Here is a 26,505-nt window from a genome sequence, read left to right as displayed (position 1 = left end):
GTACAGAAATAAAATCATTTCCACCTGTAGCTATAGTTGATGGATAGGTTGTAAAGTTGAAATTTAGCTTTGTGATTAGTGAAGATAGAGTTATTTTTTCATAGTATGCTTTTGATCATTTGACTTCATACTTTGATTTTCACTTGGTCATTTTATTGGAAAATGAACCACAGTACCTTATCTCGTTTTCAAGTGAAAGCTGGAAAATATCGCAATAATGATGAATCATTTACTGAAACAACTAGAACTATTCGTTCCGAAAGTTGTATAGGAAGGTGCAATGTTAATAAATGTTAGCAACCAGCAATGCATATTTCAGATTTCAGCTTTCAGATGCAAGTCGTGGAGCTTAACTTTATTGACTAGTTATAATTAATAGCTAAATCAGCTAAACCGATTCCAGGTATTAGAGTTATAAACAGGGATAGCCAAGTATTTACTGTGTTTTTTGAACATTACATCAGAAAGCTTGATTTTTTCTAAATATTATTTTAATTGAAAAATTTATCTTACTGGTAGATTTTTCCAATCCTCAAATAAAGATTTGCTAGAATTGCGAAGAATTTCAAGTAGATAATGGTCTTATAACTAGTCGAAGGTATGTCGCAAATGGGGAAAGTAACTCTCAAGAAATAAGACTAAAATAGTTGTGCACGTAACTGAAACACATGATACCTTTTGGCGCCATGACATGGCTATGACATGACACCATGACACATACTAGAAATCCAAAATATCCCAACTGTGGTATGAACTCCCTCGTACAAAAGTTGTTTTCTCACAATTCCTGAAAACTCTAAAAACCTTACTTCCTTGTCTTTCAACTTCTAATTTCCCAAGAACCATGGCATATCTTGACACTGATTCTTGTTCGTAATGCGTTCAGAACAGCTAGCATTGACCATACTGGAAGGAATCGTAAAGCGCTAATCCACCGTAACCCTCCGGTAAATCACGCATTTTGGACGACGTAAATTCCGTCAAGCATAGAACACTTCTTACAAATCGCATTTTTGATGATCATTTATTCTACTTAGTAGTGAATATTCACATTTCTTTAATAATGAAGAGATTTGCTGTAACTAATGACAAGGTGTATGCGTAGAGTTGCAACAAATCATATTAGGTTTAAGTGAAAGGTTTTATTTTGCAACTTATGAAATAAACTACCTACATATAATTCATAAAGATGGGCAACAAACAACTCTTAAAGTTTCCGTCACAACGGAATATCCGTTGTAACTGAAACTGTTGATATCCACAAAACATTGAACTTTCAGTGGGGCAGTTTCAAAAGAACAGAAAGGAGAGGTATAACCCAAAACATTTAATATGTCATTTTAACATGTCATGTTACTGAAAGGTAGATGAAAACCACTGCAGACCAACTGAATCTTATATAAATTCATAATAACCATATTCATTAGCAAAAAATTTAAAAGAATAATGAAAACGAATGACCTGCAATATATGAAATAGGCTATTGCGAAAACTGACCATCCAATCAATTTGTAGAATACAGAAAAAATGAACTGACAATTACTCTAAAGACGGTCCTGCAAAGTGGTCCCATTCATTCATCATACGGATCAAATAATGGCAAATATGCCTACAAGACCCAAGCTCATGCAAAATAATACCAACAGATGGGATATACAGTATGAAGAACTACTGAATAGCACATGTATGCTATTACAAAATACGAAAGGTTTGCAAACAAAAGGAGCATAATGTGCACCAAGTTTCCTGGAATGTGCCGGTTGGATAATTTTATATCCATGAAGCAGATCGCATCAGAAATCAGGAAGATAAAGCTGCTGGTTAACTTTGGAGTAGCGCATAAACGGCAGAGTTTTGAAGTATCGGAACAGTAATTAGTTACCCACGATATACGATTTTTCCATATGATCACGAAAACTGCATTAATTATCATCTTTCTAAATATTCAGTAGTCCATTTAAATGAATAGAAAAATTTAGACAAAGTTCATCGATGATCCACGCTTGGCGATTCTGAATTCCTCGATGGTCCACAGTCAATGTAAGCAGGTCGGAACACTGTGCGCACCTGATCTGTTAACCGCTGTTGTTGTGATGAGTCTGGGATTGGCGAGCTACGTGAACCACGATCAAACTTTCCTCCTTCGCCTCTCACGCGAGTTAAGGCATGTTTATGTCTGGATTCATGGAGATATTTCTGGGAAAATAATATATTTATAACTTTATTCTAAACTGTTAAAGAATATCAATAACTATCATTTATCATAAAAAATATTCACAGAAAGCATTAACCGTTTATGAATAATAAAAACAATCAGCATTACTACTTACCCGCCTTTCCTTGGGAATTCTCCCCTCACTTTCCAGTTTTGCTCGAGCTGCTCTTCTTTTTATAATTCTGTAAAGTAACTATACGTAATATACAAATAAGAAATTCTACTCGAACAACTGACTACAAAAAAACGTACTAGTAAATTATTAAGAAAACATTCACCTATGATACTGTTTGGCGTTAACATAAAGCGGCTCTTCATCTGGTTTGGAAACAAGAGGACTGTTCGACGCCCCCTACAAATGACAATTTGTTAAGTTACAAAACTTACCAAGCCAAGAAATGCTTAAGACTATACTGAGTACTTCTATTCTGTACATTGCTAGTTTTATGAAAAATTAACCTGTGTCGTTAACAGCTGAACCACATTAGCGATATCAATTCCCTTAGCGTCTGAAAGTGGAACGGTATAAAAGTAAAACAAGCAAAAGACAGACAACTAGCTCAGTTTTGCTTCCATTAGCAGTTGAACATGGAATCAGCCAACTATTCAAAGCACGCTCCAGGATAGTAAAATGACTCTATATTACTAACCAAAAGCTTTTTGAAAAAGCCTAGAAACAACTCTTCCAATCCACTCACTGATTAAAGGACAGAGAGTAGAGCAAGGAAGGTTCACAGCTTTCGGAGACGTTAATCTAATTTATTATGAGCTGATGACAAGGGCAACGTAGCACAGCATAGAAAAAGATGAAAACTCTGACGAAGAAAGATGAAGATAGCATAAAAGCGAAAAGCTATTTAAATCACTACAATGGCCGTACAGTGAATTAAATCAAATGAGGTACCTGTGAAAAGGAACGGTGAGCTTACGATGGGTGACGAAGTTGAAGGTTGTTGGTTCTGCTCGCTAATAGATATTGAGGGTGAACTGGGTAGGGTGATATATGATGCAACATCATTCAAATTGATCACTTGAACATTACCAGGCAATACCTGAATGACGACTGTTATAAGAAAAAGATGATGGAATGCAATTTATACCGGCTTATATAAGCACAGATAGTTACCTGATACAGTGGGGATGTGGTATAATCATAGAAAGAAAAAACACAGGAGGTCATTACCACTAACATTTTACAAGGAAAAGATGAAAAACATCCATACAGGAAGAGATGGAAAATTTCCCTTACAGGAAGAGATGAAAAACACCAAAGCTAAAATTGTGAATTGAAAATTTGATCAACCAAACCACATCTTTGCCAACCAGCTACGTAATTAATGACCTCCTAAAGAGCTAACAAAAAAACAAAACAAAATAAAAAAAAACAAAATGACAATGACCTGCAGAGAATTTCCATTGAGCTGAAATGTTTGCTGCGCGTTTGGTATCAATATATACGACTTCTGATCATTACCATTTACTACAGTATCAAGATCGGTAGCCAAATTAACCACCTGTACCTGACATGGTTGATACTGAAAGAACAACTGCCGTTACTTTTAACAAATCCTGCCAACAACTCATGCTGAATCAGTACAGTGTTGTCATAAAAATATATTGTAGTTACCACGAGCGGTGCAAATTTAACACCAAAGAAAAAAGAGTGGATATAAGAGCCTAAATTTGGGTTATGCTATTACTTTTTTCCCAGGACACTGAAACGACAGAATAGCTAGGCACTCTCCTTGGGATATTCCAAACGAACCTGAGAGAATGACGAGGTGGACGAAGGTTGACTACCAGTTGCAACAACATACTGATGTGTTGACGTACTGCCGTCGTTCCTGAAGTGAAACCATTTAAGCATGAATGTATAAACTGTTGCCATAAAATGTTTATGGTATGGGATATAATGTTCTATATATTAATTTAGAGGGTTTACTGATAAAAAAGAGGACAATATAATAACAAGAAAAAGAAGTAAACGAAAAATGAGTACAATACTCAAAAAAGACCAATAATATTGAAAATTAAATGCAAATTCCTGAAATCCTGAATGAACCAACTCGCCGGGACAATAACGGGAACGGAACCTCCCATTCCCTCCTTTTCCCGCGGGGGAAACCCACCAAAGCCCGAAAATAGAATGAATCAGCCCCCGCCTACTAATCCGCGTTCCACTTACATCTCATTGGCGGACGATGCATCGCAAGTTGGCTGATTGGCCGGCACCATTCGGGCAGTCCAATCACAATCGATTACCTCCTAAACAAATACAACGCGACACGCCCGACAATCTTTTTAACACTCGCTCTCGTGGTTTCAGACCAGCTCCTCTCTCTGATATTTCCGCATCCCATGTTCCGCCTCATCTCAGTTAGTCCGGCTGTCTATAATGTATCTCCGCCCAAAACTTGCTGGCGAAAGAAACCGGATGCTGATTTTTATTCAGGCTTGTTGAAGTAATCATTCTCCATTTCTTAGAAGTGTCAATCAGATGAGCGCACTTGGATAGTCTAATGGATGCACGTGAACGGATGATAACAAGCCATTTTTTGAGAAATCCAAAAGCTCACATACTTTCAGAAATCTCAAGAACGTCGTATCTTCCAAATAATCATATCTTGTTTCACAAACCACTAAACATAGGAAAATGCAGATTTCTGAACGCGTGCTTTGTTCGGCCACGTCTCCTGCTCCCCGTTTTTCTTCTGCGCACAGGCCGAGGCGAAACTTTAGTTTAAGGCTCTTCGGATGCTCATGTCCTTCTCCCTCCGAAAGTTCCAACGACTAGTGAAGACCTCACCCCATTCTGAGTTTTGCACAACCCTTGCATGAACCCTCTCACTCCTCCCACTCTTACTTCATTGTTGTAAAGGCACTAAACTCTTTCATCACAATAGGTACTTGACAGCGATGGCCAGAATCTCATATAGTGACGTACGTGTAGCCACAAACAACAGGTTCAATGTCTGTGCTTCTGTAGATTCTCTTTCCTCATGTTTTTATCATCTATTTATTATTCAGTGTACTGCGAAACACATCATTTTTCATTTTGCTTGAAAGAACACAAGTAGCAGTACAGCGAGACAGAACACATACAGAGACAAAACGCAAAAAGCAAAAATGACCAAAGACCATTAGGAGAACATTATGTACCATTATATGATGAAATGCCATTCCTTATATATTAGCATATTTTTAAAATATACTCACTATTTCACACGAAAAATGGATAATCCAACACAATCCTCCGGATTTCCATATTTTTGAATTTTACAGAAGAGACCAGCTCACATCTTAACGCAACTACCGCTCACCTCCTGCATTACATAATTTCCCGTTGCACAAATTAACAGAGCACAGAAAAATATGAAGCCCCTGCAAACCAATAAAATACAGACGAATGATGAGACATACAAAAAGCATAAATATCACCAGTTTTTCAAGATTTGCCAACTGCATGAAATGCACAGAAACATACAAAATATTTCTTCTTTGTACCTCCATTTTTGCCTCTGTAGTGCTAAACAAGAAAAAAGTTCTGGGAAAACGCGTGAAATGATGATGACACGTTGAGATCTACGAAACAATCAGTGTCACACTCAAGAACAATAAAATCACAAACTGCCATACGCAGATAAACCATTCTAAAACTTCATAAATTAGGTAAGAAACTTTGAAAAATCATCATCCTGTCTATTTTCATAATTGTAGTATTTCAGAAACTAAAACCGGTGAGAGCTGTAGTGTTAAAAAAGCATGAAAAATGACGAATCACCTGAACTTTACAATATAATATGCTTGGACAAGTTGGTACCTTACGAAGAAGTTGAAAGCAAGATTTACAGACTTATAAAAAATATGTTTTTGTGCAATTTATCCCCGCCAGTTAGCAATTCTTTCTCGTTTCTAATTTTCACTTCTTTTTAGACTTGAGGAACAACTGATAGTAATTGGGGAAAAGTGAATTAACTGAATATAAACCAATCGCTTATAATTAAAATCATACCAAAAACAGTTACTCTATAAAATGAAATCCATGAAAAGTACTATAATCTCTATAAGCTTCCTCATAAATACAGTAAAGCAAGGAGCCACTCTTTTAACTGGAAATCCAAGAATGCTATCCAAAGCTAAACAACGGACCAATAATACTGCGATCGAAATGCAGATTGCTAACGAAAAGTCACCATCCAATATGTGGGGGTGTGGTTGGACTACTTACTCCATTAGCACCAGTATGCGCCATGCTTGAATAACCGCCTCCCATCCGAATGCTTGATGAACCGGCCAAACGCCGTTCATCTCCTGGCACCATTTCAGTTGTTCCCTGAAACTATGAATATAGATCGCAGCATAAAAACTAGTGAAAAAAAAGGGATACAAAAAGGAAAGAAATGCAGAAGATTTGCATGCACATGAACGGTGAATACCGCAGAAAAATGGAAATATTTTTCAATTAAGCCTCAGCAAATATCAGGAAAACTTTTGTGAAAATATTAAAACAATGTGCAAAGCGAGATCAAATAGAGTGGCAGCATGTTTTGGTGTGAAGAACAAAAACTAGCCCCACATAACTTCCCGAACTTCTCACGTCGGGAATTATTCAATAATAAATACAAGGTCCGCACGTTCAAGGGAAAACTCATACTACATTATTCCTATATCTTAAGGCGAAATATGTCGAATTTCTATTTCTCTTCTCTGCAGTGTTCAGTTCATAAATGTATAACCAGGTGACATGCTACTAAATTACAACACCATAATATCGGTGCACTGAACAACAAAACGTTCCGGTGATATTGCTCTCATAGACACCAGGAGTGAGTGTACGGGGTATTCTTAAGGAAAAAATCATAGCATTTATTTGAAATTTAGCATTATTTTTTATTTAGCACTATTTTTATAATTTAGCATTATTTTTTATTTGAAAGAAAAAACCTGGAAACGTTTTAGTACTGACCGGTCGAGTCGGATTTGAATGCTGCAAAAAAAAGAAAAAACAAACTACGAATTGAACTCCAGTAAGAAAAATAATATCAATGAACTAAGCTTTATATCTTCAAAATTACTTCTGTTTCGTTTAGAGAGGCACTTTCTGACAATACATTTTCATCTTATGGACAAATAACACTACTTTTAACTCATATTCTTCATTCACCCCGAATATATACCTAGTCATAATGCTTGAAGAATCAAGTCATCCCACGTCTTGCACAACAGATACATGATTAAAGAAAATCAGTGCGTCCATCTTGCTTAAATCTACTTAATACCGCAGTGAATAATGACACAAACCTGTGTATACTGCTGATACTGTGGATGGAAGTTATGGATTGCATCCTGCATAATATCTTTAGGATTCATTGTTTCTTTCAATGAGCTGCTAATACTCTGTAGCGTAACCGGTCGTCCACCAATACTGCCGTTCAACACTGGAAGTACTATACACCCTTAACTTCTAATTTTGAGTCTTGACCCCACCTTTAGTTAGGTGGAGAGAAAGATGAGAGACTGTTAAATATATCGAAAACCACGAATACCTGTCGAACTAAATACTCGGAAAAGTCTAAACTAGCTGATAAAAAAATCCGAAGAGACAAACGAAACCTGTACTAGGGTCGATGTACGCACTAATGCTAAAAGCATATCTTAAGGCCACCGCTGCAAAGAACATTTCAACACAAATAAAGAAGTTTTGCCAAGCTGCAGCAACGGTGCCACGGGATATGACCTCATGACCTTCTGCATCGTAAATTGGATCAATAGCCGAAGTAGAACCAAGGACAGCAAGCAAAAATCCTGAAAATTCATTAATAAATGACAGGAGAAACATCGAACTTGATTTAGGTAGCAGTTTTACAAATATCAGACTGTAAAATTACACGATGTCCGTAACTGCAAGACAACCTAGCATATAAAAATTTCATATCTGAAAGGGTTAGAGATCAAATATTCTAACAAATCCTTTACGACTCATACATCCATGCGTTGCTTACTGTATATTGATGTGTCAACACGCTATAATAAAATCGGTAGAAGTAGCCAATGTATATGAAGATGATCCTACTCACTACCGAAAAGTACAAAAAAGAAGCACCCTTGTCCCCCACTTCCATGCCTTTCGATCATCGCTATGAACTACACCGAAAAACATAATTTAAAAAAGTATCATCATTACGATTAACCTTGCCAGAAAGAGAGGAAAATAACTGATTTGACAGTGAGAAACTTTAAAACAGGTCGATATGGTGAAAGTAAGTCACGCGTAGCTGTATAGAATAAAAACAGCCCGTAAAGAGCCAAAGAGACTGAGACGTTGTACACAATAGTTATATAAAGATAGCCTTGATCGCCACTGAAAACAAAAAAAAATCATTTTTCAAAAGTGAAAATGATACAGAAAAAGACGTGCTTATTGGATAAATTAGAAGTATAATTTACTTCCAAAGCTACTTTCATATCTTGATTGTACCCACACAAAACTTTCCGTTTATCCCATGTTGTACTGCATTACCTTACTGCAAGCAAAGCACTCACCTCCAGTTTCCATCTTCGTATTTCCCCAGAATCATTAGAATAACGGTAAATGCAGCCATAATTGGCTTGATAATACAAAACTGAAGTGTCGCCTGCTTGCAAAAACGTAAAAACTCAATTGTATATTGCTTTCCTGCTAAACAACATGTACATGTGTAGTAGGTGGTTGGCCTGAAATTCATTATCTTGTAGTATCTAATGAAATAAGCCACTCAATGCAACAAATTTCAAACATTCTTCAACTACAGTTCATCGCTACGGGAATTAAGCGATGAAGGATAATGTATTCTAAGATACGCTCATTTTATGTTCTATTACTTTCTAATGCACATATCCGGTACTGCGTTCTTCTCTAACTGCTGCAACGATTGAAAAATCCGGCAAAGAAATCAATACGAAACCATACGATAATACACAGTCCCATTACAGGAATTTATCAAAGTTTACGATACCCTACTACAACTTACAAGGTTTTGCAACACACGAAACTGAAGACTAACCGAATCGGTTTTCCTCTTATCTCAGCCATTATGTTACTTTCACCACCAAGATATTCATAGCATAAACTCAGGAAACTGTATATAACGAACGCTGAAAATGCATCAACCCACCCTGTTATTCAGTTTTATACCCTCAATAATTTGAATCTGTGAAAAGTAAATGTCATATAAGATTATTACCTTCATAACAGTCACGAATGGCATTGAAGTAGACATATACGTTGTTAGAAAGAAAAAGTAGACTCAACCACGAATCTAATGAATACATAGGTACAATAAATAAAATACGCACAATCCACCGCTGTTCAATTGGGCAAGTATACCATCGCAAATGTTGATAGATCTAGAAAATTCCTCCTCTTATTTCTCTTAAACGATAGATTCTCTGCACCAATCACAAAAGATACTTTTGTGAGTTTACTAGAAAATTAGAAAAACGACCACGCCCTCAGCGATACGAAGAACGTAAATTTTTGCAATCTTTCATGATTTATAAAGATTTGCAGTATATCACGATCAGCAGCATTTTCTAACAGTTTAATAAGTACCTGATAAGAAGTGATGATAAGAGCTGCCCAAGTGAAAAATCCAGCAATGCCACGAGCAAACGTGGAACGAAGGAACAAATCATCTGTCATCGTTACATTCGCCATTTTTGTCTGAAAAGAAGGCTAGTTTGCAAAAGTTGTGAAGTAATGGAATATAAACTATCTAACGACAGAAAAAAAAGAACGAGGATGATTTAACCGCATTTTATGTTGCATTCTAAATCAGTTGTATTTGACGCAAAGGGAAAGTCCCTGAGTCAATTTTTTTTTTCAAAAAATGCTTTTTAATTTCTTTAGTGTCAATCGAAGCTCACCACTACACTAACTTGTGCAAGATCCTTCTTTCGAGTGGTCTAATTAACGGATGAAATAACTCCTCCAGAAATGCAAAAGAACGTACAGGTAGAAAGCCAATAATCGAGTGATCGAAAGCACAACATAAAATGTTGCCAATTTGCTTAAGCCAAGAGAAGAGAGAACATCCAGTAACGTGACGTACCACAGAGTACGATAGGAACGAGTGTGCTGCAATTATACACAGTGCGAAAGTGCTAATAAATCTATGCTTCGACTGCGGAAACGTTTACCGTCACATCGAAACTACCAGTTATACCTCCTTTATTCTTTCGCCCACGTAAAAATCCGTCATTCACGAGAATGATACGTTGAGGTGGCGAATAGAATGATTTGCTCCATCAACTCCTGGAGCCAGACACAAATCAAAATAAGATAAGCATGAACTCGAAACTCCGGACAAGTTTGTCGTGTATTAGTCAACAATGATTAGCTGCTTCGAACGACTGACAACGACATCACGATTGAGAGAACAGAAGAGCCTGACACTTATCAATATACAGGTTTATTATAAGGTCCACTAAATGCTACTGCATATCGCGTCATCAGCTGTAGCGAATACTTTAACTGGAGGAAGTTAAGTGATGTAAACGATATTCAACAATTTAAACGCAAAGAAGCCTTTATAACTAAGATAAAAAAGATTTCCTATGCTCATCCCATCCTTTTTTAAAGGCTTTCCTCCAAGCCGACTCAAGAATTACCTCAAAAGAAATCGTGCGAAAGCCCATTCAAATTGCGTCGGTAAATCAAATGAAAAGAAAATTCAGGGGAATGGATTAGAAATAGTTACGCACCGTTCTTTCGTCTTATTTCAGTCTAACAATGGAAGGTTGTGGTACTGGGGCAGTGTGCCAGTGCTGCCTTTAACAACAACAGAATTCCATCGAAAGGGAAGGTGTCGTCTCTCTCCCTGAGGTCACATCCATTTATAACTCATTCCATCAATTCATTACATATACATACACTTACACTCACACATACACACACAGACACACACACACACACGTACATACACACAGACACACATACACACCTGCACACACAAACATAAACACAAACACAAACACTACGCTCGACGGTCAGTCCACGAAACCCGGCGGTAGAAGTCTGTTCTTTTTGCAGAGCATTTCGATTATACTTTAGGTGGGGGGGGCAACAATGACAAAAATATGTGTGTACATTTCTGTGTAGCGATCCATTGGGTAGCACTCTCCCGTGGCCAAAATATATGAACATCGCGGTTATCTTTTACGGACCCCAGGCCTTCCTCCTCTTAAGGTTCGTCGATATTTTAAGTCCCCGAGAGCATATAGCACATCAATGCAAATGCGCCCAATATATGTGAATGTGTATACCCACCACCCCTTTGAACTGCAGCTGTCAATAGGAGTCCCACACACGTGCGTATTAGATAGGCAGTTGGACGGAAATGCCGCAGATCAATGATTGTCACAGCGACACACAGAGCCCACGAGCCACCAACGCTCAATCAATGACGGCCCACGCCCGCCCCCTCATCCTCTCAGTTGTCTTGAGCCGAACACAGTATGTTACTACATTCGTGCAAGATTGTTAGACTACTTTGACGGATACGCTGCGACAACTCCTCTTTGGCCGTTAATATCAGCATTTCAAATGCTGTATGATATCCGGACCTCCCGGGTTATGCTAACATTTAATAGTTGAAATGCATCAATTATACTGGCCATATGTCGATGGATGGATGTCTCCTACAGTTGACGAATAAAATGCATATGGCTGGGAATGCAAAAATTCAACGAAATCTGTGTTTTAAAAGTCAAATCGAGTCGCGGAAAGTGTGCCGAATAGTAACCGGACTAAGTTTAATCAGCTTAATTGATGGCATGCCGCAGAATTTTTCCCACTCATCGATGATATAAACCCACTATAACGGGACTTGACTGAAGTGTGACACGGAGATGGATTCGAGAATGGCTTGTACTTGGATACTTATGAATATGTCAGTTTCTCTGAACTTTCTTTCTTTAAGCTCGATTGTGATCTTGAGAAATGGCGCCCAGCGTGCTTTGCGCATCCCCGGTCCTTCATTGTATCAATTGACCCTTGTCGCTCTCTGCTGACCCATTCGTCAACTCTCGGTTAATAGCATCGTTATTCAGGTTGGTTATTCCTATCGTTAAAGCTTCCGTCGATATATATCTTTCTGCCTATGACGGAATACGATTAAACCATACTTTAACTAGGTCTAATGTTTTATTCTTATTTCTGGTTGAGACCTCTTTCTTTTCGCTTGATTTTGGAAAACATTTGGATGTCGGAATATAATACTGATGTATCAGAACAGCAAGTTGATTAACTTACCAGCTTCACTACAGATCCAGTAGGATGGATGGAGAACAGATCTGCAGTTCGGACGAATCATTAAAATCAGTACGTTGTTATATCCGTATAATTATTACTATTATTACTATTATTATTATTATTCTTTATTATTGTTATTATTATTATTGTTATTATTATTATTATTATTAATTATTACTAATTACTATTGCTGTTATCATTTATTGCGATCAATTTGTTATTATTATGATCAATTAGTTAGTTAATTATAAGGTACCAGATTTGTGGGAAATAGAACAATCATCCGTGTATTAGGATTATGCCAGAGTAGCATTTGAGTAGTTATAGGTATGTGCGCCGGAGGAGTGGGTTGTGGTATCGAATGCCATAGGCAGTAGAGGTATCGAAATCCCACTGTGTCCTTCGCATGGCGTGCTGCATGTCAGGACATTGAGAAATGTTTTCAAGGATGCCGCAGGACTAAAGTACCGAAATCCCGAGACCGGTCTCGATAGAGTGCTCTTGTATGTTTGATTTTCCACTATTCAGTGAGTAATTCGTTTCGGCAAGCTACAAATGGTAAACTTCTCTGCTCCCATTCAATCTTCAGAAAAGAAAAAAGTGCCAGTGTTCAATAATCGTTGCACCAAATACTGTTTGTCAGTCTACAAGATCCGACTCGATGCCTCACCGAAGTACAACACGGTCGAAGCAGGTCGGGAGATATTCCAGAAGCATTAGACGAAGTTTATTGTTATGGTGAACCTGTCCAGAGAGTGATTACCCAGTAGACCAGATGAGTGTCGCAGCTCGTGCTGGGCTGATTCGTATGTTAGGCAAGTTGCAGCCCTTCCAAAACAAACTGCTGTTGGAAGCGGACCGCACTTACTGAATAACTGTTCCTTCAAAAGATTTTATTTCCCGATCACTTTGTAGGATGGATCATGACGAAACGTGTTTTATAGCCCCAGCTGGAGGATGGAAAAATAAAACGTTCACTGTTGTGCGTCATGCGAAGTTTGGTAAGTTGTATTCGTCTCATCGAATTTCCTTTACTTCATTCTTACATTTCTACCAATTCAACTGTTTAGTGTAAGAAATTAATGAAGATCTGGTATCCAGGATACTGATGTAAGTGATACAGTTTTAGTTCGTCCGCCAGGGAACGCGAAAAAGCAAGTGAAACGTTCATTAGTCAATAAATCAAAGACGATGGCTGATATGGATTCAAACTCCGATGGAAAAATGAGACCTGCTCTGGCAAGTTCGAAAGCTAGCCGTGCATCAACAGCCTCAGAAAATGCTTGCTAAGTGGATGATGTTTACTGTGAAAGCTTCGCTAGCGTCGTTGTATTTTGATCACTTCCTTTTTTTCCGGTTTTCTTGTTGGTTTTGGTGTAACAAATAATTTTTAACACATTTTCATCTCTTTCGCCTTATTTCCTTAATAGCAGATGCAGTCACAAAGTAGTGGAGAGAGTTGGATATTATAACCAGGCTAAATCTTAGGTTCAAGGTTACAAAACTCAGACATTTACTCCACATGCGTTAAATCTTTGATATATGGATAAGCTGAACCCACGAAGCTATTATTTTGCTCTGCAGATTGACCTCTCGTTTCACTCTTGAACGGAAATTGATAGATTATGATCAAAACAATTACTGAATAACTTTACCACTGGAAATTACCGGACAAGTACATGTAGGCAGAAGCTATATATGTACACGCGAAATCTGACCTGAGCACCCTCTACGGATGTGACAAAAAGCATAACTACGCGGTGAAATACGTTTATGAAGTCATGTTTCCAAAACTAAGGCTGTAACAATATAGAAAAGCAATTGAAATTATGGTCCCAAACGCAAAGATACCAAAGAAAAAGTATGGGACGACCAAAAACCATCACAGAAATGACTGCTGTACTACGTATATACGGATATAATCGATGAATGTTGTACATATTGTCGGCACAATGAAGTTTCTAATTTCTAAAACTTAGCTCCGAGCATTTTCAATATTGCCTCTTTGTTTTCATTAAAATACGTCGACACTGTAACATATGGATTTTCCCCACACTTTTTTATTTGTTCTTCTATTGACTGTTTTTGACCATCTTTTGTCCCTCTTATACTGTGACGCGTTGACTGTCCTATCCTTCTGGAAACAAGAAAGTTCAAGAAACCCTTGGTCTTCAGTATTTGCGAACTCATATAATTAAATTAAGCTTATTCGTGGTAAAGTAGTCAGCTCCAGCAATATACTTCTGTTATTTAAAAATGAGCAGCAAGATTAAATGAGTGGTCAACCTTTGCACTTGTGGTATTGCTATTTGTATGGAAACGTATTCGGAGCAGTAATCCTGGATTCTTGATAGTTCTTCTAGAATTGCTATGTTACTTATGTACTTTACAAGCCCGGCACTTCTTAGCGATCCCTGAAATTAGATTACTATTCGAAATTCAAATTAGTCGTTATTTGCTGCACTTCGCTTTTCTTACATGTTATTCCCATACGGCACAAGTATTACCTTTGCTTCCACGTGTCGCATGATGCGATTAAAACATCGATACCCTTTCGTTGCAAAATCGATCTGAGATAATACAAGAAGAGCGCCCAGTAACTGATCATTATCGTGGTCCATCGTTGTTGACGTATAAACCTTCAGTTAGTATGAGATTTGTACTTTCCATAAACTGTCGCAGTCCAATCATTTATGTTATCATTTTTGAAATTTCAGGGTTACGAATAGAGCTATATGCAGTTCCACAAATTTAATAATGATAATAGAAGTACCCGAAATAAAATATGATACGCAATATCGTACACAATTCTTCTTAATCGTTCTTGTTTAACTATTATGAAAGTTGGCTAAAAATAAAGGCTTGATAAAAATAAATAATGAAATACAAATACAAATTGATCTGAATAGTTATTTGGTTCCAATTAACAGTAATGCATTTCCTACATCAAATTTGCATTATTATATAGTAAACTTCACCAAGGAACATGCCACATGCAGGAAAATCATACAAACCTGAGTGTTAGAAGTGTTAGAGTCGTTTTTAGTGCATGTGTTTGACGAATGTATGTCGGAAATCGGCTGCAAATGAGATACAAACTTGCATTAGTGTGCGGTAATATACTCAATATCATTCGAAAAAAGAGTTCTTAGTTTTGTAACTAATCAGTCTTAGAGCTTCATAAAACCTGAACCCATAATTTAAAATATTCGATAAGCTTTTTTTTGCATGTACAAAATACGTGATTTTTTTTTGGCTCTGCCTGTTACAGGACCAGCAGGAAAAAGTGGTTGACAGGAACAAAACCATTTTTGATCCGATATCGTCCTCTGTTCCTACATTAAGCATATGAATCACGTTTTCACATGCATCAGGCCAACTCCGGTCTAAGCAGTGAGCACAGGCAAGTTGGAAATAAAGCACTGTTTTGGTCGAAGAATCACCATTTCCCAGCTGCTAAAAATAAAAGGTGAGGTTACAAATGTGGGCTGAAAAATTGACAGATCGATAATGAAATTATCAGTACACAGAAGGACAGACACTTTAAAAATTTTTGACGGCACCCACATCATCAGCATACGCTATTAATTCATTGACTTTGCATTTGAACAATAGAGATTCGGTGATGAGCTGTCGTATGTCACTGTAAAAAGCAGTAAAATACAGACTTTCAGCAACAACATCTGTAGAAATCGACATTATATATGCACAGACTGCTGCACAACAAAGTTCGTACGCCTCGCATAGCTGGAAAACATAGAATTGAAAAATCTGCTCACCTTATCATATGTTCATATCCAAGAACACAACATATTATTCAAAAATTCCATGCTTATTCCACTTATCTCGCTGAAGATCTCTATAAACACCCTAGTCGCAAATGAAAAAAATTCAAGAGAAGCTTGACCAGTTCACTTCTAATGAAAACTTTCTGAAGAATACCTCGCGTCGTGATGACATCAAATACTCTGTCTGAAATGTTGCTACCTCCTCCTTTCTTTCTTTAAGCTTTGTCTTTTTTGAAGGGGTTAAACACTCAGTATTACTGTTCAATAATTTGTCGACATCCATAGCCCAGTTATCTTCTGGGATCCAAGCAAGTACTTCACCTGTTGAATTTTCTGATGTAAACCTTGATAGTATTACATTTATCCGCCCCACTCACCCCTCTGTTCCTATAAAAAAAAAGAAAAAAATTGAATCTTCCATTCGCAAGTGTGCGCGGTAACAAAAGATACCAAACAGATACGAAAGAAGATCTTAGCTACAACAAACAAACACAATTAATGCCTCAATAAAAGAAAAATTAGCGTCGCTATTAGCTGAAGATACACGAAAAAAAAGTGTAAAGACACCTTCACGGATATTTGCTTTCCACTGCTTATAAGCATACCATATAAAAAATGGAAATACGATCCTACGAGCTTCACTTTTTAAACTGCAAGCTTTGTCCACGATATTTGACAGAGTGTTACATCCACTAAAAATATAGTCTATAAGATGCTTATATTTTCTATACACTGTACATGAGTAAACAAGAAAATTCCCGATGTTTTGTTGGAAAGAAATCCAGCTATATAGCAATACCATACCTCATATTTAAAGATAAACTGATAGGTGTTCCAAGATCATACAAAATGACACATTTGTCGAACAGTGCAGCCCCTATTTTAAAGCTCTCCTGTGAGAAATGCTGTGCATCGGCTTCATAATTTTCTGAGATTGCCCTGAAATCATTGAGAGTTGTTTTGCAGAGAATGAAAAAAATTAACCAGCAAAAACAATCAACACAGATGAACCACAATTATATATATCCAGGATAACAAAATCATTGCTTTTTTCTGGTACAAAAAACAATATGGAAATTGATGACCGCAAAAGATTAGTCCAGGTACCATTATGCTCTGGCCAAGCGATTCCAACATGAAGGACCGTGATAACAATACTCAAAGCTCTGCTCACTGTTATATTGGCAAAATTTAGCTTCAAGAGAGCAGGAGCAACAAAGACTGCTGAAAAAGAATCTGATGGGTAAAATGATGCATAATAATTGTCCCTTGATTTTGAAATTACTATTCTCATGGTCATCATGTACGTACTACGAAATTGAGAACTATTACTTTACAAGCACTTATTGGGTGAACAAGTAAGCAGTAAGTATACACTTAATGAAATAGCACTCCTTTCTAGTATATAGGTCGTGTAGGTTATATATCCTAAAGCAAGGGAAATTTTTTAAATTCTATAAAATCACCTAAGTAAACATGATACTTGCCAATGCCACTTTCGAGTTCCTTGTCATTGCTAGCTCTTTCTGTTATAAATGTTACGGCACGATTCTACAAAATCAAAGTTACAAGACTGAATTATTTAAGGAACACTGGTCTCAAATTCTCAAATTTTCTTTCATTTTCTCAAACTTCCTTTGCATCCAGAAAAATGAAAGAATCTGAAAGAAAAAGCTATTACAAACAAATAATGAAATAGATTTTTAAAAGGTCCAGCAACATAAAATATTAATTGAACTAACCAACAGTTTGCTGAACTTGTTTTCATCGGCATTACGTAGACAAAAAAGGAGTAATTTTGTTTTCAAAAGATCGTCGTTGTCGAAACGCTTTGTTAAGCCACCAATGATGAATTCAAATGCATCGTTTGATACTTCGGTGAACAAAACTGGAAATTTTTCTTTTCTTTTGTTGCAATGCCATTTATCAATAAACAGTAAATTTACTGGAGAAGTACCTTTTTCAGTAGAATTCTCTGAAGATGATGCTTTCAGGAAAAGATGATGTATCAGTGTCCAGGCTTCGTCCGATGGATGTGTTTTTACACTAAAATAATGAATCTCAATAAGTGAACATGTTAGAGAAGGAAAATTTTTTAAATCTTTGTACGTCCTATAAGTCCAAAATATATAGAAAGGTTTGAATGCTAACATAGACAGGAAGACTGAGAAGCAAGATTTCATTCATGATAATAATCATAATCAAATCATGTGGTAACAATCATGATGGAAACTTACAGTCGTTCCAGTACAGGGACAGCTTCCGTGGCACGATTCCATTTCATATAAAATCGTAGTTCGGTGATCTACAAAGTAAAGTTGAAGTTTTACAGAAGACCTGAACAGCATGAGTGCTTTCATTTAAATCCATATCGTTTTGCTTACAATGTTCAAGTTGGTCGACTAGCATTAGTGGATATTTCTCTCTGCAGTATATACTTTAACATTTCTAAGAAAAGTAGACCAGTATTCTTCGGTAAACTCTTAATTCTTCCTCCGGACACTTCTTGGCTACCAAATATGAGCTGCATCTATACAAATGGAGGTTGCATACATGCAACTTGCATACATGTTGCATACATCTATACATGCATACAAATGGAGGTTTTCAAAATGTCTTGCATATCTACAAAGGCTTACATCACATAGCAATAAATCGAAATCAGGATACAATGAAGCCAATCGACAATGCGCTTTCCCGACCGCGTAATCGTCCTCCTCTGTTAAACAACGAACCAAGTGCTCCTTAGCCGATAATTCCATCATCCAATTCCTCACCTAACCACGTCTATTACATGCACATTGTAGCCTGCCCGATAAATGATATAATCCGAGAAATGAGCTTGAAATACAAATCAAATAAAGCACGAAATAACAATAAAATGATCACAACTAAGTCTTTCTTTTATTTGCATTTCTACATTTCATTCATTTCCCTGTAGAGCGAGAAGTTGGAAAAGGAGAGAAAGGGAAGGGAAGAGAGAGAGAAAGTAGGGGAAGAGAAGAGAACAGGGAATGACGACTGCGATTAATCCCTCATTAAATTTACTTGAAAAAAAGAAATCAAGACCACCCTCGTAATCGCCCCATCGTTCATAAAATTTTGAGTACAACACCCACCCCCCGTCCATTCCGCTACTTAGCAATCTCTATCTTTCTCAAAATCCAATGCTGTATTTTTTTTGCTCAACCACTGCTACGTTTACACATGTTGATTACATGTTCGAGCGGGAAGATATTCCCGCGAGATGGACTGGAGCAGAAGAACGGACAATCGAAGGTAAAGAAGCATGAGATGCTTTAGGATAGTTGTATATAAACTCTGAGTGACACTGTGATAATGTTATACTTCCGGGATGTACACGTCTGTTTCGGATTGACTTCTGGCTCTTCGCCTAGCCAGATTGAACGTTTAATTGAAATGTGACAATTTTTCTTCATGTCTTCAAACATTCAAATTATTTCTTACTTTCCATATAATTGCTGTTTGGAACTTTTCTAAATCTTTCTAATGGTTCCAGAATCCGGGATTCTGGATTACTGAAAGCTTATAACACTTCGGATTTCAAAAACAGTCCGATTTTTATTGCGAACGATATTTTCATGAAAATGCTGGTACTGAATAACAAACAATGGAGATATGTAACGTTTTAAATTACTCATTCGAAGGTACAATAGGTGTTTACTTCAATGTCAATAAATTCAAAGATCGTGAGAATGGTGCCAAACGGAAGCTACAGTATCGTAGTTGATCGTTTACCCAATGATTGACCGGCCAGTGCATCAAAATATCGTTTGGGCAACTCACGAGAGCTATCAAATTGTATCCTTCTGCTGTCCGAATCGGAGAATGGATTGACTACGCCAAAATTCCGCTGCAATACTGAGCAGTCTTCAATAGACTTTTCAAAAATTTAACTTTTGATACTTGGTAGTCAAGCGCCTTTATTTTTACCTTTTTGTGCCATCTTCCTTTGGGCTTTCCTGTTCTGCACTTTGCAGATATACTGTTGCAATAATAATTTTAATTAGATGTAAAAGGGGAGTTACTTGGATATTATCTACCCCTTAAATTTATAAATTCGGAATTGAGGGACAGATCTTCGAGAAAAAAAATACTGTAAAAATTTGGTTTCTTAGTATATTTTCTGAATAAGAAAAAAAAGAAAGAAACGTAGCTTAGCACGTATACGAAAGACTAACCATGTACAAATCACCTCTATTATAATCGATGTAATTTCCTCGATGTGAAATATATTGGGATTCAGTGCGATAAGATAGCAATATCATACACAATGTTACCATCAATAAACATATTGTTTTTGTCATTGTTGCTCACTAATTTTTTTTTTTTTTACTGACGAATAAATAGGCTGTCGATTCACGTAACGTCCGTACTTATTGCTAAACAAATAAAAGTGAAATATTCAGGCAAGACAAATAGTTTTCCAAATTGCGCTCGTGAATGAGGCGAAGATAATGTAAATTAGAAATAGCACTGTCAATAGAAAGACAAAATTAAAGAATAATTATTTGAAAAAGTGGGATTAAGCAAATCCAATTTAAAATATTTCGTAAAATTTAAATCACATTTTGTAGCTCTTTCATCTTTCACAGTTCAGAAAAAAACAATGAGATCAACATCTTGAACAATGCAGGTGAATGAGTGAGATAGATGACATAGTGAGGCATTCACTATATCTCATTCTTTTTGTTAACTTTTGTAATCTAATGAGGAAAAATCGTTTCGATTATGCAACATCCATTCATAGTTAATGTTGCATCCCTAAACATTCGAAACCTGTCGTTTCTTGCGATACTTTTTGGAGTTTGATTAAAGTGACAGATGAAAAAAAATAAGTGGCATTTAAAAAAGCAATACATAATGGGGAGTGAGTGTTGATTTTGAAAAAGTCTTGTAATTTTAAATCAATTACTTGCCCATTTCCCATTTTGTTTTGTATGAGTAATATTATCTCTAGAAATAAATCATATTCCCAGAATTTATTCCCTATGTTATCCAGCTTTATCCTCTTATTTTCTAAACTATAATGAAACACCAAAACACCGAAATGATGTTGGTGTCAAAAAAAACAAAAAAAAGACTCCAGGTAATACTGCTGAAATCAATACCATTCATGCGAAAAACCTTAAAATTAAGCAACGTTAGTTCAGTTCAAATGTAAGTTTAGCAAAGAATAACCGTTACTCACCAAATCTTATCTTACTTTAAGAAGAAAGCTTACTAGTAGCTTGCTAACATTGATTAACAGATGACCGGAAATAAGTCTCAGAAGTCAGTGAAATGTCGCCTAAATAGCAGAGAAAAGTGTACAGTCTGAATCATGGAAAATTTAAGGGCTACAAGATTAATGGGTTGATGGCTAATCGTCCCTCGGGATGGCAATCAATTTAGATACTATGAGGTGTCGTTCATACAAATATGATTTTGGATGCTTGAGAATAGATTGAACCGAAAATGTTATGCAGCAGTGAAATACTTAAAACCAATACTGTAGGTATGCATTTGATATATTCGATGTTTCAATCATTCCGATCACTGAAACAAAGAGATTAAGACTCTGATAATCAGAAATATAGTATTGAAGAGGAGAGAGTTAAAACTGATTGCAAGGATAGTGAATACGGCGATTATGGAGAAATATTCCAGCTAAACTAACATTTAAACAAAATAGTTAACATGTCAGTTATGCTTTCTTCTAAACCTATCGCCCAATTAACTAATTGGATATTTACTTGGTTGCTTGGATAGAATTTAAATCGAATTTATGTGTATGAATCAAATTTTATGCATTAAAAAAGAGACAAAAATATTTAAGGTATTCAAATTGATGAAAAATCAAAGCGTATGTAAAAGAATTAAAACAAAAATATGAGTCAAAAAATTAACAGGCTGAGCAATTTCTGAATTATAACTTCTTGTCTGATATAAATAAAGCGATTAAAAGTTAGAATATAGAAAGTGTGAGTGTGATAAACTGTATTTTTTTTTCTCGAAGTTTTTTTAAACAATATATTACTTCAATTATTCTTGAAAATATCCGTTCTTTCTTCTCCTGTTTTGGAATTTTCATTTCCACTTCATGTTGAATGTGAGATTAAACATTACAATACAAGTGAAATGCAAATCTGATATACCTTAGCACTTAATATCTTCTGTCCCTTACATAGTTCTCGAATATCAGTTGTTAGATAAACACTAACATACAATACATATTTAGCATGAACTTATTTTTGCAACCTTTAAAAAAAAAAAAAAGAAGGTGCAAGAATTTAACTATAAAACAAAAGAGAAAAATGAAATATAAGTTGCTGTAGTTGGATTTAAAGTTCTAAAGTTAAGTAGAACTAAATTCTATGCACATGAAAATGACGTAAAAACACAGTTTGCAGCTATTTTGCATGAAGAAGACGAGGAAAGAGAAATTAAAGGAGAGAAAAAATGTGTAGGTACAGGTTGTTTTTTTTTTCTTTTTCATTTTGCTATCTCTAACAGGTAATTAATGAACTCGCTATCTGCAACAGGAAATGTCTGCTAATTGGCTGCTTCATCAAATTCTACTAACATATCTTGTTTCATCAAAAAAAAAAAGCGCATTTGTCAAAATATTTATATAGTTTCCAGTTAATTTATTAGGAAAAAATTTCGAGCATAATAGTAGTAGACATGACAAATGTGTCAAATGAAACTATATAATAGTAATTGGGGACGAACATTGCTAGTGATTTATCATATCAGCGCATCATATCAGGTGAAGAAAGGTAAATAAGAGGTTGCGAAAAGGAAATATAGCATGCATTCCATTGCAATTTTGTTGGTAAAATTCACCAGATTGATGAGATAAATCGTCCTATTGCTTTGAACTTCATATAACTACATGACCAGTGGATTGAATTTGATTAAAATTTTTGTATGAAAAGTGTAAGTTTATTCCATTTGGAAAACTCGTGAAGAACAGAAAAAAAAACCTTCAGAATGGCTGAAGTGAATTCTGTCACCAAGGATCATTAGCTAGTATTTTAAGCTATATGGGAGAAAATAAAACTTAGCAACTGACCATTGATCTACACTGCGTTAAATTTGTGTGAATTAGTAAAAATGACAACTTTTCCAGTGAATTCAAGTTGATTAATGGTTACTTTTACAAGTTGATCAGAATAGTTTCGCTGACGCCAATAGTAAGGTAGTTTTGTTGTCTTGCATCTTACTCATCGTAATAAATTTACTTTCTATAATTAAAATTATTTTCAATCTAAAACTTAGATGAGAAAACAAAAGCAAATATCCTGCAAACACTTTTTGCCAAGTATATTATTTTCGTTTGTACTGTTTTCTTTATATGTTATCTTCTGTACTTCTTTAGTTTCAAAGAAACAAAAATTTAAGCTTAAATTTGAAAATGGAAAAAAAGATGATGCCTTTACCTGTCATGAAAATATTTCCTCCAACAAGTCTTCTTGTTTTTTTTTAGCATTTGTTACCATTTTCTGAATGTGAGCAAATGATATAGTGGTATCATTTATCCATATTCGAAAAATGACAACAAATGCTGGAAGATTAATGTTAAAAATAATCATTGTACTTTCAAGCTTTTTCGTCATTTACACTTACATTTCGGAGGCATTGAATCTTTCGAATAAATTTTGAAAGATCTGAAATGTTGTATAGCTCGGAAACTTTGATTATTATTCAGAGATTTTATAAAGATAACATTGGTCAATTCTTGTTATAACAGAAATAATTCTATTGAAACTGCTGTTGTCCATTTAAAGAAACTGATACCATCAATATGTTATCAATTAATATCCATTAGCAAAATCTTAAAAATGGTAGACAATGAATGCATAAAAGGACAACCAATCAAAAAGATTCCTTATAAGTGGATTACACTTGTCTGAGAATAATCTGAGAGGATCTTCGACTAGTGAATTAGTGACATACAATTATATTTGGATTATCATCAGGGTAAAGCTTGTTATATAAAATGAACAAAAGGATAAAATTTAAAAGGAAATGAAATTCTATAAATCAGAATTTCGTTTCTCACGAATTAATTATACTTCAAACATGAAATTTTCCAACAAATTAATTAGGATGAAAGTTTTGTAAAAATCTTCACTGAATCATCATGGATTGTGTTCATAATTACAAAGTAATAGAATGTATATCAATTATCCTTTGCTGAAAGCAATTAATTGGCTACCATATTAGAAGTGTGGTTACTGCACATCATGGCTTCTCGAAAGGATGTCACGAAAACAAATGCAACATTTGGCTTCCATGCTATAAAATAATACTTTTAAGAAATTGGGAAAGCTACAAAACTTTTAAAAGTGAAAATTTAAACTTTAAAATCTTTAAAAACAAAATATAAGCTGGGAAAAAACACTATGAGTTCGACCAAGAAAATAAGCACTAAAGCCCTGTTAAAACTATTTCCTGAAGTCAGTTAAAAGGAAAATTTAAATAAAATCTTCAAAAATCTCAAACTCATCATCACACAAACACAATCTGTCTTTTTGCTAGAACTATTTTTGAAAGCACACTTACTAATTACTGCATTGAATTTTGGAACATAAGTACTGGATGTAATTTCCGGATTGGCAGTATTCCGGAGTTTTTTTCGGTATTTTGCTCGCCGATTTTTGAACCATATCTAAATTAAAAATTGTTTCAAAAATTTTGATTTCGTTCACAAAGTGCTGTTGTTCTTTAGCTTTATAGGAAACAATTTGGCGAATAGTCGTCATACAATATGGACGGAAAAATAAGATAACTTCTCTGGAGTCGTCCAATATGATTTGTTATTCAAATATTCGTAGTCGACGAATCTCAAAATATATTTCCTCCAAAGTAATCTTTGTCATGTATAAACTCCAAAGTAATCTTTGTTATGTATAAAATGGATGTGAAGGGTCACTGGAAGGTCGTGAAGTGATTAAAGAAATTACAGTTGTATTTGAAGGATGGAAGATACTTGAGTGGTTGTGAAAAGAATATTATCCGACCGCATCTGTCCATCATATCACCGACAGAAGCTTGGATTTGTTTGCATAGTACAGTAATGCATTGGTAAATATCATCATCATCAACAGCTGCGAGTTAGAGTGACACTAATGACTCAGTAGGTCAACAGCCATAAATTAACATTAATCCGAACTAGTTTTTCACATTAATGTGCAACAACGAAATTGTTGGAAAAATATTTGCGTAGAAATATTTTTTTTAGCATTCCATATTACAAAAAAAAGCAAGTGAAACTAATGCAAGAACTTATTGTAATTTTTACTGATTACAAATGAAAAACTAATTTTCATGTGATTGCAAGTTGCTTGAAGTGTTAGATTTAAAAAAAGACCTGAATGCGCATTTCTGGTAATTGCGTTTCCGAAGCCAACTCCATCCTCGTATCCATTTTTGGATATTGACACTTTTGGAATGCATTTTCGAGTAGTGTTAATTGTTCATCAGTAAATGCAGTTCGCCTACGAGGTAGTTTGTTGTTCTTTGCATCATCTAATATGAATTTAAATATTGCAAATTTGGCAAAATTGGTTTTCAATTAATAAATATTTCTGAATGATTAATGACTATTATGCTTTTCTTTACTGAGTTAAGCATTGATATGATGATAATAAGCCTTGCATACAACTGCCAAAAAGTGAGCTTATCAAAAAGATTGTTGAATCACAAAATGATGCCTGGGAGCAGCAAGAGAAGAAATGTAAGAATTTCATTAACAAGAACTAGAAGTAACAATAATAAGTGATTTGCATGCAGTTCATATGTTTCATATGGAACTCATTACGATAATTAATCATTTCGTTAGTGAGATGATATAATTAGTGTAGGAAAAGATACCTCTTGAACAGTAACTTTTTTGGAATACAGCGTTATAATTTGATAGTGTTGCAGGTACTACTAGTAGTAGTTGTTGTTGTTTTGGTTGATAAAGGGCCATAAGGAAAGAAAGTAGGTTCCAACGGTTCGATCCTCATTAATGGCAATCAATTACCATAGTGCTCATTAGGAGAGTTGATTGACCACACCCATGGTCTTTACCCTTTCAAGTTTACATATGTTTACAAGATCTTTTGTTGACACACGAATAGAGCAAAATCACAATGGATATATATATATATATATATATATATATATATATATATATATATATATATATATATATATAT

At 35.5% G+C, this 26,505-nt stretch overlaps 6 protein-coding genes across 7 annotated transcripts; 1 reads left to right on the top strand and 5 right to left on the bottom strand.

The window, feature by feature from the left end:
* Positions 1-1,819: 1,819 nt before the first annotated feature.
* On the bottom strand, positions 1,820-4,727 carry LOAG_02863 (hypothetical protein). Its single transcript, XM_003138400.2, has 8 exons — positions 4,401-4,727; positions 3,981-4,059; positions 3,616-3,750; positions 3,120-3,267; positions 2,675-2,724; positions 2,494-2,567; positions 2,331-2,397; positions 1,820-2,196 (listed from the first exon to the last, which is right to left on the bottom strand). Exons 1-8 carry the CDS (start codon positions 4,448-4,450, stop codon positions 1,987-1,989), a joined length of 813 nt encoding a protein of 270 aa, XP_003138448.1. The 5' UTR covers positions 4,451-4,727; the 3' UTR covers positions 1,820-1,986.
* Positions 4,728-6,247: 1,520 nt separating this feature from the next.
* On the bottom strand, positions 6,248-10,339 carry LOAG_02862. Of its 2 annotated transcripts, none has more exons than XM_020446151.1 (10): positions 10,207-10,339; positions 9,807-9,917; positions 9,439-9,601; positions 9,259-9,349; positions 8,759-8,929; positions 8,407-8,576; positions 7,829-8,020; positions 7,517-7,653; positions 7,182-7,202; positions 6,248-6,548 (listed from the first exon to the last, which is right to left on the bottom strand). In XM_020446151.1, exons 2-10 carry the CDS (start codon positions 9,909-9,911, stop codon positions 6,405-6,407), a joined length of 1,194 nt encoding a protein of 397 aa, XP_020303471.1. In that variant the 5' UTR covers positions 9,912-9,917; positions 10,207-10,339; the 3' UTR covers positions 6,248-6,404. The 2 variants fall into 2 exon arrangements, with proteins under 2 accessions (XP_020303471.1, XP_020305858.1); XM_020446152.1 differs by lacking the exon at positions 10,207-10,339 and adding an exon at positions 10,133-10,148.
* A 1,536-nt stretch (positions 10,340-11,875) lies between these two features.
* LOAG_02861 (hypothetical protein) lies at positions 11,876-13,904 on the top strand. The gene is made up of 5 exons (XM_020446150.1): positions 11,876-12,304; positions 12,521-12,575; positions 12,834-13,009; positions 13,422-13,507; positions 13,636-13,904. The coding sequence occupies exons 2-5, from the start codon at positions 12,531-12,533 to the stop codon at positions 13,794-13,796; spliced, it is 468 nt and encodes a 155-aa protein (XP_020303470.1). The 5' UTR covers positions 11,876-12,304; positions 12,521-12,530; the 3' UTR covers positions 13,797-13,904.
* Positions 13,905-14,474: 570 nt separating this feature from the next.
* LOAG_02860 (hypothetical protein) lies at positions 14,475-19,056 on the bottom strand (the record flags this gene model as incomplete). The annotated part of the gene is made up of 16 exons (XM_020446149.1): positions 14,475-14,643; positions 14,793-14,920; positions 15,014-15,145; positions 15,280-15,354; positions 15,521-15,586; positions 15,813-15,962; positions 16,074-16,253; positions 16,449-16,615; positions 16,862-16,986; positions 17,099-17,233; positions 17,380-17,518; positions 17,761-17,845; positions 18,037-18,182; positions 18,252-18,340; positions 18,532-18,599; positions 18,934-19,056. 16 exons carry the CDS (start codon positions 19,054-19,056, stop codon positions 14,475-14,477), a joined length of 1,977 nt encoding a protein of 658 aa, XP_020303469.1.
* Positions 19,057-20,027: 971 nt separating this feature from the next.
* Positions 20,028-20,622, bottom strand: LOAG_02859 (hypothetical protein; the record flags this gene model as incomplete). The annotated part of the gene is made up of 2 exons (XM_003138396.1): positions 20,028-20,168; positions 20,497-20,622. The coding sequence occupies 2 exons, from the start codon at positions 20,620-20,622 to the stop codon at positions 20,028-20,030; spliced, it is 267 nt and encodes an 88-aa protein (XP_003138444.1).
* A 3,884-nt stretch (positions 20,623-24,506) lies between these two features.
* Positions 24,507-26,276, bottom strand: LOAG_02858 (hypothetical protein; the record flags this gene model as incomplete). Its single annotated transcript, XM_003138395.1, has 4 exons — positions 24,507-24,598; positions 24,866-24,971; positions 25,674-25,831; positions 26,177-26,276. The coding sequence occupies 4 exons, from the start codon at positions 26,274-26,276 to the stop codon at positions 24,507-24,509; spliced, it is 456 nt and encodes a 151-aa protein (XP_003138443.1).
* Positions 26,277-26,505: the final 229 nt, after the last annotated feature.

Source organism: Loa loa (assembly GCF_000183805.2).
Source record: "Loa loa unplaced genomic scaffold supercont3.130, whole genome shotgun sequence".
Taxonomy (NCBI): domain Eukaryota; kingdom Metazoa; phylum Nematoda; class Chromadorea; order Rhabditida; family Onchocercidae; genus Loa; species Loa loa.
This window is presented reverse-complemented; position numbering and strand designations above follow the sequence as displayed.

Coding starts and splice junctions, on each gene's coding strand:
- LOAG_02863 (XM_003138400.2), bottom strand. CDS start 4,450: ATGGTGCCGGCCAATCAGCCAACTTGCGATGCATCGTCCGCCAATGAG. Junction 4,060..4,400: donor GCATCGTCCGCCAATGAGAT/GTAAGTGGAACG, acceptor GTTTCACTTCAG/GAACGACGGCAGTACGTCAA. Junction 3,751..3,980: donor CCACCTCGTCATTCTCTCAG/GTTCGTTTGGAA, acceptor TTGTTCTTTCAG/TATCAACCATGTCAGGTACA.
- LOAG_02862 (XM_020446151.1), bottom strand. CDS start 9,911: ATGGCGAATGTAACGATGACAGATGATTTGTTCCTTCGTTCCACGTTT. Junction 9,350..9,438: donor CATTCGTGACTGTTATGAAG/GTAATAATCTTA, acceptor ATGCATTTTCAG/CGTTCGTTATATACAGTTTC. Junction 7,203..7,516: donor AGTATCAGCAGTATACACAG/GTTTGTGTCATT, acceptor TTTTTTTTGCAG/CATTCAAATCCGACTCGACC.
- LOAG_02861 (XM_020446150.1), top strand. CDS start 12,531: ATGGATGGAGAACAGATCTGCAGTTCGGACGAATCATTAAAATCA. Junction 13,010..13,421: donor GGTCTCGATAGAGTGCTCTT/GTATGTTTGATT, acceptor ATCACTTTGTAG/GATGGATCATGACGAAACGT. Junction 13,508..13,635: donor TGTGCGTCATGCGAAGTTTG/GTAAGTTGTATT, acceptor ATACAGTTTTAG/TTCGTCCGCCAGGGAACGCG.